This window comes from Haliotis cracherodii, unplaced genomic scaffold, assembly GCF_022045235.1.
Source record: "Haliotis cracherodii isolate W230 unplaced genomic scaffold, xgHalCrac1.p SCAF_10, whole genome shotgun sequence".
NCBI lineage: Eukaryota > Metazoa > Mollusca > Gastropoda > Lepetellida > Haliotidae > Haliotis > Haliotis cracherodii.
The window spans coordinates 25,134,196-25,149,363 of NW_027266265.1; the positions used below are offsets into that span (position 1 = coordinate 25,134,196).

The 15,168-nt window shown below is 45.5% G+C and overlaps 1 protein-coding gene across 1 annotated transcript in view; it reads left to right on the forward strand.

Moving 5' to 3' along the window:
* The window catches only part of LOC139454199 (protein unc-93 homolog A-like), a 30,886-nt gene that overhangs the window by 13,248 nt on the left and 2,470 nt on the right, over positions 1 to 15,168 (forward strand). The window contains exons 3-6 of the mRNA XM_071235771.1: positions 7,959 to 8,125; positions 10,119 to 10,358; positions 11,684 to 11,819; positions 14,737 to 14,868. Coding sequence (XP_071091872.1) covers positions 7,959 to 8,125; positions 10,119 to 10,358; positions 11,684 to 11,819; positions 14,737 to 14,868 — 675 coding nt within the window. The remainder of the gene's footprint in view (positions 1 to 7,958; positions 8,126 to 10,118; positions 10,359 to 11,683; positions 11,820 to 14,736; positions 14,869 to 15,168) is intronic.

Here is a 15,168-nt window from a genome sequence, read left to right on the forward strand (position 1 = left end):
AAAATCGCTTCATTAAACTTTTATTCAACTAAAAGATGGCCCATGTTTAGATACATCAGACATGAAAGCTGGTACGTGTCTGTGTGACACATAAACGTGTCAGGACTCCCACTGTAATGGAGAATTCTAATGGAAGTAAAATCTTAGTTTAAAAAAAATATATCTTAAGAAACTATTTGAACATCATAGATTAGAGAGGGATACACACGATCGATCTATTCCCTGATGACCTGGTATAGGCAGGGAGTAGGGCTGTCTGATCAATGTGTGGAATTGTTTCGTCTCTGGTGACGGAGTACAAGTGCAGATCTACATTCCCTGCAAGTCAGGCCACTGTTGTGATGCTGGGTCGCGCTTGTTTCCCGGGTCGTATGGATCCCTTCCCGTCCCTGACTGGACAAATCTTTGACAAGGACATTCTTCCGCGGTTAGCACGTAATGTACACAGAAATGTGCACTTGAAGTCAACACAAAGGGGATTTAGAGTAAAGACAATATCTGGAAAGCCTCACTCGTCACACTTGCCAGCTTCTTACAGAGATGTAGTATTTACATACGCACACGCTGAAACATCGTTAATCTCATGTATTGCAACCACTGAATTACCTTCACATATCGTCATACACCGTGTCAAACACTATAGACATCATGTAGAAATGATTATGTTTTTTTACACAGCGCGTTTGCTATACTTCACTTGTTCACTAACATTTAATACACACACACCCACGATGGTCGGTCATTTGCAAAGTGTTACAGCTGCACACCCGTGACGTTCGGTCATTGTCAAAAGTGTTTGAGCAACACACATGACGGCCGGTCATTTGCAAAAGGGGAGGTGCTGCATGCAACTGTTAGTCGGTCGTTTAGTATAAGGTAAGAATAGCACAACCCATTTAGCCTGTCTTCCACTAAAGGGTTAAACTACACACCTTTGATAACCGGTCAGTTGAGACGCTTGTCGTTTTCTAATGGTTTTCGCGCCCTTTTAATTAAGGGAAAGAGTTTTTGCACACACCTGTTGACCGGTGAGAGCTGCATGTCCCTTTAGATCGGTCTTTACGAAAGGGTAAGCGTAACATGGCCTTACTAAAACATTAAGTTGCACGCCCTTGTGGACGATCGTTTTCACAAAGGTAGGTTTTCTGTTGGCCTGTCGTTGTGTGAAGGGAGGGAGCTGTAAGAAACCGCTTATCGATCGTTTACTTTAGTCCCAGAGCTGTCCGCCCTTTGTTGTTTTATTGGTTATTTTAGCGTTAAAGCTGCCCAAATAAGTGTTTCGCACACCCCTGTTGACCGGTCGTCAAGGAAGGAATGGGTAGGAGGTGCACACCCCTGTTGACCGGTTGTTAAGTAAAGGGTAGGAGGTGCACACTCCTGTTGACCAGTCGTTAAGGAAAGGATAGGAGCTGCACATCCCTGTTGACCAGTCGCTAAGGAAAGGGAAGGAGCTGCACATCCCTGTTGACAAGTCGTTAAGGAAAGGGAAGGAGCTGCACACCCTTGTTGACCGGTCATTAAGGAAAGGATAGGAGCTGCACACCCCTGTTGACCAGTCGTTAAGGAAAGGATAGGAGCTGCACACCCCTGTTGAGCAGTCGTCAAGGAAAGGGTAGGAGGTGCACACCCCTGTTGACCAGTCGTTAAGGAAAGGATAGGAGCTGCACATCCCTGTTGACCAGTCGTTAAGGAAAGGGTAGGATGTGCACAACCCTGTTGACCAGTCGTTAAGTAAAGATTCGGAGGTGCACACCCCTGTTGACCAGTCGTTAAGGAAAGGATAGGAGCTGCACACCCCTGTTGACCAGTCGTTAAGTAAAGGTTCGGAGGTGCACACCCTTGTTGACTGGTCGTTAAGGAAGGAAAGGGTATGAGGTGCAAACCCCTGTTGACTGGTCGTTAAGGAAGGAAAGGGTAGGAGGTGCACACCCCTGTTGAAAAGTCGTTAAGGATGGAACGGGTAGGAGATGCACACCCCTGTTGACCGGTCGTTAAGTAAAGGGTTGGAGCTGCACACCCCTGTTGACCGGTCGTTAAGGAAAGAGTATGAGGTGCACACCCCTGTTGACCAGTCGTTATTTTAGCGTTAAAGCTGCCCAAATAAGTGTTTCGCACACCCCTGTTGACCGGTCGTCAAGGAAGGAATGGGTAGGAGGTGCACACCCCTGTTGACCAGTCGTTAAGGAAAGGATAGGAGCTGCACGCCCCTGTTGACCGGTCGTTACGGAACGGGTATGAGGTGCACACCTCTAGTGACCAGTCGTTAAGGAAAGGATAGGAGCTGCACGCCCCTGTTGACCAGTCGTTAAGTAAAGGGTAGGAGCTGCACACCCCTGTTGACCGGTCGTCAAGGAAAGGGTAAGAGCCGCAAAACCCTGTTGACCGGTCGTTAAGGAAGGAAGGGGTAGGAGCTGCACACCCTTGTTGACCGGTCGTCAAGGAAAGGGTATGAGGTGCACACCCTGTCGACCGGTCATTAAGAAAAGAAAGGGTAGGAGGTGCACACCCCTGTTGACCGGTCGTCAAGGAAAGGGTATGAGGTGCACACCCTTGTCGACCGGTCGTCAAGGAAAGGGTAAGAGCTGCACACCCCTGTTGACAGGTCGTTAAGTAAAGGGTAGGAGCTGCACACCCTTGTTGACCGGTCGTTAAGAAAAGAAAGGGTAGGAGCAGCAAACCCCTGTTGACCGGTCGTGACGGAAAGGGTATGAGGTGCACACCCCTGTTGACCGGTCGTCAAGGAAAGGGTAAGAGCTGCACACCCCTGTTGACAGGTCGTTAAGTAAAGGGTAGGAGCTGCACACCCTTGTTGACCGGTCGTTACGGAAAGGGTATGAGGTGCACACCCCTGTCGACCAGTCGTTAAGAAAGGAAAGGGTAGGAGCTGCACACCCCTGTTGACAGGTCGTTAAGTAAAGGGTATGAGGTGCACACCTCTGTTGACCAGTCGTCAAGGAGAGGGTAAGAGGTGCAAACCCCAGTTGACCTGTCGTCAAGTAAGGAAACAGTAGGAGATGCACGACCCCGTTGACCTGTCGTCAAGGAACGAAAGGGTAGGCGGTGCGCAGCCCTGTTGACCTGTTGTCAAGGAAGGAAAGGGTAGGAGGTGCACACCCCTGTTGACCTGTCGTTAAGGAAGGAAAGGGTAGGAGGTGGACACCCCTGTTGACTGGTCTTTAAGGAAGGAAAGGGTAGGAGGTGGACACCCCTGTTGACCGGTCGTTTAGAAAGGAAAGGGTAGGAGCTGCACACCCCTGTTGAGCAGTCGTTAAGGAAAGGGTAGGAGCTGCACACCCCTGTTGAGCAGTCGTTAAGGAAAGAATAGGAGCTGCACACCCGTGTTGACCAGTCGTTAAGTAAAGGTTCAGAGGTGCACACCCTTGTTGACCGGTCGTCAAGGAAGGAAATGGTAGGAGGTGCACACCCCTGTTGACCAGTCGTTAAGAAAGGAAAGGGTAGGAGCTGCACATCCCTGTTGACAGGTCGTTAAGTAAAGCGTAGGAGCTGCACACCTCTGTTGACCGGTCGTTACGGAAAGGGTATGAGGTGCACATCCCTGTTGACCGGTCGTCAAGTTAGGAAACAGTAGGAGATGCACGACCCTATTGAACTCTCGTCAAGGAAGGAAAGGGTAAGAGGTGCACACCCCTGTCGACCGGTCGCGTAAACAAACAGGAATAAGAACGGTGGCAGCTCAACGGATGTCGTTAGTTGGAAATTCCCCTGATGCTTATAGTTTAATAATAAAACAAAGTATCCCTGCAGTGAAAACATTTTTGGATTTCGGATTGTATGTTCTGGTAGAACCCTACACTTGTGTATTTGTCGTTATTCACTTGATGCTCAGTTAATGAATTTATTACAGGTATAATTAGTGGTAGCACCACTACCTGATAAAGGTTCCCTTTTGGCATTTCCCGTGTCTGGGGTAATTATTCAATCTAATCTAATTCCAGGTTTGAAGTGAGGTGAAATGTGTGTTATGTAATATGCACGTGGCAGACAGCAAGAGATGAATGATCAGTTGATTTACGTGTTTGTAACCTTTTGTACGTTTTTTTCGACGGATAATGTCTAGCCATCAAAAGGATCAACAGAGAATACGTTGATTGATTAATCACTGTAATCTTGCACAGTGGATATGTCAAAGGTTGAGTCGCGGTCGTTAAGGAAAGGGTAAAAGGTGCACACCCCTGTTGACCGGTCGTTTACGAAAGGGTAAGAGGTTGCACATCTGTGTTGGCTGGTCGTTTCTTGAAGGGTGAGGAAAGCAGGCGGAAACAGTTGGTCGATAACTGATCATAGGAGACTATCTGCAGTTAGTGATAAAGTAACTGATCATGGGAGACTATCTGCAGCTAGTGATAAAGTAACTGATCATGGGAGACTATCTGCAGCTAGTGATAATGTAACTGATCATGGGAGACTATCTACAGTTGGTGATAAAGGAGCTGATCACGGGATACTGACTGCAGCTAGTGATAAAGTAACTGATCATGGGACACTGTCTGCAGCTAGTGATAAAGTAACTGATCATGGGAGACTGTCTGCAGCTAGTGATAATATAACTGATCATGGGAGACTATCTACAGTTGGTGATAAAGGAGCTGATCATGGGACACTATCTGCAGCTAGTGATAAAGTAACTGATCATGGGACACTGTCTGCAGCTAGTGATAAAGTAACTGATCATGGGAGACTGTCTGCAGCTAGTGATAATGTAACTGATCATGGGAGACTATCTACAGTTGGTGATAAAGGAGCTGATCATGGGACACTATCTGCAGCTAGTGATAAAGTAACTGATCATGGGAGACTGTCTGCAGCTAGTGATAAAGTAACTGATCATGTGAGACTGTCTGCAGCTGGTGATAAAGTAACTGATCATGTGAGACTGTCTGCAGCTAGTGATAAAGTAACTGCACACAGGAGACTGTCTGCAGTTAGCGATGTAGTAACTGATCACGGGAGACTGTCTGCAGCTGGTGATAAAGTAACTGATCATGACAGACTGTCTGCAGCTGGTGATAAAGTAACTGATCATGACAGACTGTCAGCAGCTGTGATAAAGTAACTGATCATGACAGACTGTCTGCAGCTGGTGATAAAGTAAATGATCATGGGACACTGTCTGCAGCTGGTGATAAAGTAACTGGTCATTGGAGACAATCTGCAGCTAGTGATAAAGTAACTGATCATGGGGCACTGTCTGCAGTTAGTGATAAAGTAACTGATCATGGGAGACTTTCTGCAGCTAGTGTTAAAGTAACTGATCATGTGAGGCTGTCTGCAGCTGGTGATAAAGTAACTGATCATGGGACACTGTCTGCAGCTAGTGATAAAGTAACTGCACACAGGAGACTGTCTGCAGTTAGCGATATAGTAACTGATCATGGGAGACTGTCTGAAGTTAGCGATATAGTAACTGATCATGGAAGACTGACTGCAGCTGGTGATAAAGTAACTGGTCATTGGAGACAATCTGCAGCTAGTGATAAAGTAACTGATCATGGGGCACTGTCTGCAGTTAGTGATAAAGTAACTGATCATGGGAGACTGTCTGCAGCTAGTGTTAAAGTAACTGATCATGTGAGGCTGTCTGCAGCTGGTGATAAAGTAACTGATCATGGGACACTGTCTGCAGCTAGTGATAAAGTAACTGCACACAGGAGACTGTCTGCAGTTAGCGATATAGTAACTGATCATGGGAGACTGTCTGAAGTTAGCGATATAGTAACTGATCATGGAAGACTGACTGCAGCTGGTGATAAAGTAACTGATCATGGGAGACTGTCTGCAGCTGGTGATAAAGTAACTGATCATGGGAGACTGACTGCAGCTGGTGATAAAGTAACTGATCATGGCAGACTGTCTGCAGTTACTGATAAAGTAACTGATCATGTGAGACTGACTGCAGCTAGTGATAAAGTAACTGATCATGGGACACTGTCTGCAGCTGGTGATAAAGTAACTGATCGTGACAGACTGTCTGCAGCTGGTGATAAAGTAACTGATCATGGGAGACTGTCTGCAGCTGGTGATAAAATAACTGATCATGGGACACTGTCTGCAGTTAGTGATAATGTAACTGATCATGGGAGACTTAAAGTGGTTATCGTTGGTAACTGTGGTTGACCATTGGAGTTTGTCTGCAGTTTGTGATAAAAGTGATTGAGCCTCGGAGAATGTTTGCAGATTATCGTTGGGGACTGTCTGTAGTTAGTGATAAATAGAAGTTGTTAATTATCGGTAACTATCTGCAGTTACTGATAAAAGAGGTTGACCATCGGTAACTGCATACTGTTTGTGATAAGAGTACCGAAAGAAGTTTTTAATCGTTATTCAACATGGGTGATATATGCATTTGGTGCTAGAAGAAGGTTAATCAGAGAAATAATTTCCTGAAATTTACTATTTACAACTCTAACAATTTTAGATTTAATTGTACAAAAACACATTAACCAACTTAAAACTTTACTTCCTAGTGAATGCTGAACTATTTTTGATATTATAGGTGAAATGTGGACAGACGTTTCATTGCTGACCATGTGATAAACGCTGAAGCCGTCAAAATAGGTTGTATAAGAGAAGGGGTCCTGAAGTTCCAGAACACTGATGTTCTCCACATCAGTGCCTCCACATCAGTGCCGTGTCAATCATGCATCTCATGTGTAATAAAGTGGGTTTTTTAATTGGGCTAACTCATCATATTTGAGTCAGGAAACCAGGTGTGTTTACTTTGATACAGACGTGCAATCCTCTAACCTCGTTTTAAATTGTTTCGGTTGCAGAACACGAGTGAGTAGTACGAAGGCTTAGTTTTGTCATGGTCATGTCTATATATGAAACAGTCATACAATACTCACGCACAGTTCTATGTCTATATCTCATACAATCAAATAGTGCTCATACAGTTCTATCTTCGTGTCAACCTCCTTTGGAGTCTGTTTGTCAAGCTATTTAAGAGAACCTCAAATATTTGCCCCTTAAGCGGGGTGCTCCCGGGAACACATAGTTCCAACTGAACATTGTCATGTTTGACGGGAATGCCTTTGTAATTGGAGTGTTAGTGTCAGAGTTTAACTATTGATGTCATGGCTAAAACTATTTCACGACCTCCAAATCCTTTACATTTCCGCCAACATTTGTAACCTAGATGTCCAACAAAGTTGAAGTTTCAAAGGAGTTTTGAACCTTTATACACTAGTGCAAACATAATGTCACAAAACAAAAACCCGGAGATGAAAATTGTAATAAGCAGTATATATGATAGTAAGGGATGTTCTGTTGTGAATTAGGTAAAGATATATTATCAGGGGTAATACAGTGACGTTAAACGTCAGCTGTTAAGAGTAATATTCCTAAAGGAAGAGAATTTATGAATGTCAACTTCTTTATTATGAGGAACACAACATTTTGGAGTATGTGCTTACTCCTTCATCCAGTGAATGAATACTATGAGGCAGAGAGCCTATATATGTACCTGTAAGAACAACAAAAGTAATAAGATGACGAAGGTGGAAACTAAACCAGGGAAGCCAACACTTCACAGTAATTAGCTGATAGGGAAGGACAATTAGAAGCCAGGACCTAACTTATCACTGGTTGGTAAAAGGCACTGGACAATGGGCAAAAGCAGGGGATAAGTAGTACTGATAAGATATTATGTATATTGTCGACACAAGGATGTAGTATAGGACCGCACCAGCACATATAATATAAAGTACTAAAACATACACGACACAGAAAACAAGTAAGTTTATACCCCTCTCGAGAATCATGGTGCGTTCATTTTACAAACAGTTAAACAACGTATGTGACATGTATTATTAGTTCAGTGACACCATAGAACAGGAATGGGATGGAGGGTGATTAGCTTGCAATATATGCTGTATCAATGAATCTGCCACGTGAGTAGAATAGGGTCAACATAGTATAACCGTGGACTATGTTTGCAGGTCAGGTGTGGGGCAACCTTATATCATCCACGATTTTCAAGAAAGATGACAATCACAACGCCACAAACAAAACATTCGATGAGCTGTCAAAGTGCGGGGCAAACTTCTTCCCAGCAGACACCAACGCAACCGACAATACCAACCTGGAGAGACCAGTGACGCAAAAGGTAGGGAGCAGTTATTGCTTTGCGCCGTCTGAACCATGTGCCCGTGCTGTCTCTGTTGACAATGTGGCAGGATATCTGCATGGTTTGGTTTGTCACAACTGTTGATGGCATGTGTGTTTTGTAAAAAAAATGGATTATGGTAAAATACACCCTGACCTTGACCTTTATACCGAGCATGGTTTGCTTCTACGCATTCAATTATCATAAATCTATCCAAGTACGATAAATAATCATTACCCTATCCGTTTAACACTAGCCTTCCGATAATGTAGTTTGTCTTTATATACTGAATCCTTACAAACTGACCCAAAAGGGTTAGCAGAATGTCCACGTATATGTCATACTTGCTTTGTGGTTTTCTTGGAGGCAAATGTGAAAAAGGGAAGAAGACATTGATGAAAACAATTTGATATAATGAAGTGATGCTCAACCACCATCATTCGCTAGACAGAGATATATTATATGAGCGCTTCACAGAGACTTACAGCAGGGAACTCGCCACCCCGGAGTCCCCTCGACCTCCCTCTGGATCCTCCATGGACAGATCAGACAGAAAGGGGCCACCTTGATCGTCAGCTCAGACCACGACGTATCCACCTGCAAACAGACCTGACTTAGTACATGCACTCATGGGAGAATAGAGCCTGAGACCGAGTGACGTATTCCGAGATCTAACAGACTCTGCAAGACCAATGACGACATGCATGTGATATTGATTGGGAAAATTTCAGTTCCATCAATGCAGAGTGACTTCAATCTCAACCATGTTTTACAGAGTCTCCAAACTGTAAGAATATACTCAGGTCCTTATAGTCCCCGTGGGGCCTCTATTTCGGTACCAGTGCATAATAACTCTGTATCAGTCTAAGTTGGAAGAACTTGTCCCCCAATCCCGCTCACTCCTTGTGAATAAATATGTTTAAATCAATCAGTCATGTCTAATTGCTCACGTCATGATTTTTTCATCAAGCCTGTTATGTAATCTACAGGGCAAAAGAGAAGTATACACCCACCTTTGATGTATTTGATACGAGTATCCTAGCTGTGTCGTGGGCCTTCAGCTTGCAGTGTTTCGGCGACAGTTTTCAGCCTGGCAACGTTTTGACAACGTGGCAATATGATATTGTATTATTTTGGTCAAATCCAATTCTAAAGTGTAGACTTTTTACCCCCGACAGTTTAGTGTATTTTAGTTTCGTACGCTCGTCTGTGTAGACGGATTTAATTAACAAACACAACCTAAGCTCATTGATCAAATTGTATCATTTGACACTCTTGAACAGACATTATATCATGAATTTCGAAAATACCCAATTTTGGTTGGTCGGTCAGGGATATCAAATCACAATAAACCCCCTCTGATTGAAACAGCTGATGTGACGGAAGTTGGTGTTATGTTGCAGGTGTTGTAGGAGTTGGTGTTATGTTGCAGGTGTTGTAGGAGTTGGTGTTATGTTGCAGGTGTTGTAGGAGTTGGTGTTATGTTGCAGGTGTTGTAGGAGTTGGTGTTATTTTGAAGGTGTTGTAGGAGTTGGTGTTATGATGCAGGGGTGCTGCATGAGTTGGTGTTATGTTGCAGGTACTGAATATATTGGTGTTATGTTGCAGTTACTGAATAAATTGGTTTTATGTTGCAGGTGTTGCATGAGTTGGTGTTATGTTGAAGGTGTTGTAGGAGTTGGTGTAATGATGCAGGGGTGCTGCATGAGTTGGTGTTATGTTGCAGGTACTGAATAAATTGGTGTTATGTTGCAGTTACTGAATAAATTGGTGTTAAGTTGCAGGTGTTGCATGAGTTGGTGTTATGCTGAAGGTGTTGTAGGAGTTGGTGTTATGATGCAGGGGTGCTGCATGAGTTGGTGTTAAGTTGCAGTTACTGAATAAATTGGTGTTATATTGTGCAGGGGTGATGCATGAGTTGGTGTTTTGTTGCAGGTGATGTACGAGGTGGTGTTGTGTTGCAGATGTTGTATGAATTGGTGTTATGTTGCAGGTGTACATCGTATGTGGCATCTATACAGGGTGTGCGGTGCTCGCAGCTGTGACTATCATCTTCTTCCTCGACCGAATCAAACTGGACAAGGATGACAATAAGACGAGCAAGAAAGTGTCGCCCCGCCTGCTTATATCGACATTTAAACACCTGATCAAATCTCCCTACCAGCAGCTGCTTATCCCACTGACAATCTACAGCGGGGTGGAACAGGCCTTCATCACAGGAGACTTCACGCGGGTGTGTAGCACCTCGTAGTACAATTGTGTTCATTTAGTTTACATTTCGCCACACTTAAGGGGACAGTTAAGAACCTACATTACACACTTACCACTACCTAACACATGCACCACAACACAACATGAATCAACATAACACATGTACTACTACACAACATGAATCTACACAACGCCAATGCCACTAGACAACATGAATCTACACAACACATGTACCACTACACAACATGAATCTACACAACACATGTACCACTACACAACATGAATTTACACAACACATGTACCAGTACACAACATGAGTCTACACAACACATGTACCACTACACAACATGAATCTACACAACACATGTACCACTACACAAAATGAATCTACACAACACATGTACCACTACACAAAATGAATCCTCACAACACATGTACCACTACACAACAAGAATCTACACAACACATGTACCACTACACAACATGAATCTACATAACACATGTACCACTACACAACATGAATCTACATAACACATGTACCACTACACAACATGAATCTACACAACACATGTACCACTACACAACATGAATCTACATAACACATGTACCAGTACACAACATGAATCTACACAACGCCAATGCCACTACACAACATGAATCTACACAACACATGTACCACTACACAACATGAATCTACACAACACATGTACCACTACACAACATGAATCTACATAACACATGTACCACTACACAACATGAATCTACATAACACATGTACCACTACACAACATGAATCTACACAACACATGTACCACTACACAACATGAATCTACACAACACATGTACCACTACACAACATGAATCTACACAACACGTGTACCACTACACACCATAAATCTACACAACACATGTACCACTAAACAACATGAATCTATGCAACACATGTACCACTACACAACATGAGTCTACACAACACATGTACCACTACACAACATGAATCTACACAACACATGTACCACTACACAACATGAATCTTCACAACACATGTACCACTACACAACATGAATCTACACAACACATGTACCACTACACAACATGAATCTTCACAACACATGTACCACTACACAACATGAATCTACACAACGCCAATGCCACTACACAACATGAATCTACACAACACATGTACAACTACATAACGTGAATCTACTACACAACATGAATCTACATAACACATGTACCACTACACAACATGAATCTACACAACACATGTACCACTACACAACATGAATCTACACAACACATGTACCTCTACACAACATGAATCTACACAACACATTTTTGTTTCAGTCCTACATCACATGCTCCATGGGCATTTCCAACGTGGGCTACATCATGATCTGCTATGGAGTGGTAGATGCTTTGTGCTCTTTCACCTTTGGCCGCCTAGTTCAGTACGTCGGACACATACCGTTCTTCATTCTAGGTAGGTACATATTCCTCTTCTAAGAAGATCACGTAGAAAAAATATATCCCTCCGTCTGTGTCTGTGTATCTGTGTCCGTGTCTGCCTCCCTCAGTGTCAGTATCTCTGTGTCTGTGTCAGTGTTTCTGTGTCTCTGTGTCTGCCTCCCTATGCGTCACTGTCTCTGTGTCTGCCTCCCGCTGTGTCTGTGTCTCTGTGCCTGCTTTCCTCTGTGTCAGTGTCAGTGTCTCTGTGCCTGCCTTCCTCTGTGTCAGTGTCAGTGTTTCTGTGTCTACCTCCCTCTGTGTCAGTGTCTCTGTGTCTACCTCCCGCTGTGTCAGTGTCAGTGTCTCTGTTCCAGTGTCAGTGTCTCTGTGCCTGCCTTCCTCTGTGTCATTGTCAGTGTCACTGTGTCCCTGGTTCTGCCTCCCACTGAGGCAGTGAGGCAGACACAGAGACAGGGGCACAGGGGAGGCAGACACAGGGATGCAGACACAGATGGATGCAGACACAGAGGGGGGCAGACACAGAGACACTGACAAAGACACAGAGGGAGGTAGACACAGAGACACTGACACTGACTCAGAGGGGGGCGGGCACAGAGGCACTGACAAAGACACAGAGGGAGGTAGACACAGAGACACTGACAAAGACACAGAGGGAGGTAGACACAAAGACACTGACACTGACACAGAGGGGGGCGGGCACAGAGGCACTGACACTGACACAGAGGGAGGCAGACACAGAGACACTGACACTGACACAGAGGGAGGTAGACACAGAGACACTGACACTGACACAGCGGGAGGCAGACACAAAGATACTGACACTGACACAGCGGGAGGTAGACACAGAGGCACTGACACTGAAACGGAGACACTGACACTGACACAGAGGGAGGCAGGCACAGAGATACTGACACTGACATAGAGAGAGGCAGACACAGAGACACTGACACTGACACAGAGGGAGGTAGACACAGAGACACTGACACTGACACAGAGGGAGGTAGACACAGAGACACTGACACAGAGGGAGGCAGACACAGAGACACTGACACTGACACATAATGAGGAAGACACAGAGGGTGGCAGACACAGAGACACTGACACTGACACAGAGGGAGGAAGACACAGAGGGAGGCAGACACAGAGACACTGACACTGACACAGAGGGAGGTAGACACAGTGGCACTGACACTGACACTGACACTGACACTGACACAGAGGGAGGCAGACACAGAGACACTGACACTGACACAGAGGGAGGAAGACACAGAGGGAAGCAGACACAGAGACACTGACACTGACACAGAGGGAGGAAGACACAGTGGCACTGACACTGACACAGAGGGAGGCAGACACAGAGACACTGACACTGACACAGAGGGAGGTAGACACAGTGGCACTGACACTGACACAGAGGGAGGTAGACACAGAGACAGTGACACTGACACAGCGGGAGGTAGACACAGAGACACTGACACTGACACAGAGGGAGGTAGACACAGAGACACTGACACTGACACAGAGGGAGGCAGACACAGAGACACTGACACTGACACAGCGGGAGGCAGACACAGATACACTGACACAGAGGGAGGTAGACACAGAGACACTGACACTGACACAGAGGGAGGTAGACACAGAGACACTGACACTGACACAGAGGGAGGCAGACACAGAGACACTGACACTGACACAGCGGGAGGCAGACACAGATACACTGACACAGAGGGAGGTAGACACAGAGACACTGACACTGACACAGAGGGAGGTAGACACAGAGACACTGACACTGACACAGAGGGAGGTAGACACAGAGACAGTGACACTGACACAGCGGGAGGTAGACACAGAGACACTGACACTGACACAGAGGGAGGTAGACACAGAGACACTGACACTGACACAGAGGGAGGCAGACACAGAGACACTGACACTGACACAGCGGGAGGCAGACACAGATACACTGACACAGAGGGAGGTAGACACAGAGACACTGACACTGACACAGAGGGAGGTAGACACAGAGACACTGACACTGACACAGAGGGAGGAAGACACAGAGGGAGGCAGACACAGAGACACTGACACTGACACAGAGGGAGGAAGACACAGAGACACTGACACTGACACAGAGGGAGGTAGACACAGAGACACTGACACTGACACAGAGGGAGGTAGACACAGAGACACTGACACTGACACAGAGGGAGGTAGACACAGAGACACTGACACTGACACAGAGGGAGGAAGACACAGAGGGAGGCAGACACAGAGACACTGACACTGACTAAGAGGGAGGAAGACGCAGAGACACTGACACTGACACAGAGGGAGGTAGACACAGAGACACTGACACTGACACAGAGGGAGGTAGACACAGAGACACTGACACTGACACAGAGGGAGGTAGACACAGAGACACTGACACTGACACAGAGGGAGGAAGACACAGAGGGAGGCAGACACAGAGACACTGACACTGACTAAGAGGGAGGAAGACGCAGAGACACTGACACTGACACAGAGGGAGGTAGACACAGAGACACTGACACTGACACAGAGGGAGGTAGACACAGAGACACTGACACTGACACAGAGGGAGGTAGACACAGAGACACTGACACTGACACAGAGGGAGGAAGACACAGAGGGGGGCAGACACAGAGACAGTGACACTGACTCAGAGGGAGGAAGACACAGAGACACTGACACTGACACAGAGGGAGGTGTGTCTGTGTTTCTGTGTCTGCCTCCCTCTGTTTCAGTGCCTCTGTGTCTGCCTCCAACTGTCTCCGTTTCTCTGTCCCCAGCTCTAGCTCCGTTCCTGTCCAAGTTTTCACCCAAAGACCCAATTCCCGAGTATGCCTACACAAAAGGTATGACATAACAGCTCTATGCATATCTTTGACCTTTCTCCTTTTATATGACAGCGTTCCTGGTCCATGGAGGTTGTCAGATAGCTCTTCTTCTGTGGATGCCGAACCCCGACACTGTGGTGGTGTACTACATCATCGCTGCATGCTGGGGGATGGGGGATGCAGTAATCCAGACACAAATTAACGGTCAGTACATTACAAAGGACAGGGTAGGATAAAGGCTCCATTTGGCCCACGGGACCAGCATAAGTTACGAAATCGGAAAACTTTTAGAAGGTTATCAAATGTGTTCAAATGAATGAGAGCTAAACTTTCTTCATTTCAGCCATAGAATGTTTTGGATAAGGCATAACATGCGTCGAAAAGGTTGAATTTAGAGGGGTTTTAAAAGCATTTTTCAATCGTTGAACATTAGCGAGTCTTTGACACAAGGTAATTTGCTCAGGAGACATAGATAACAACAGTACGAACACATTGTGAAAAGGT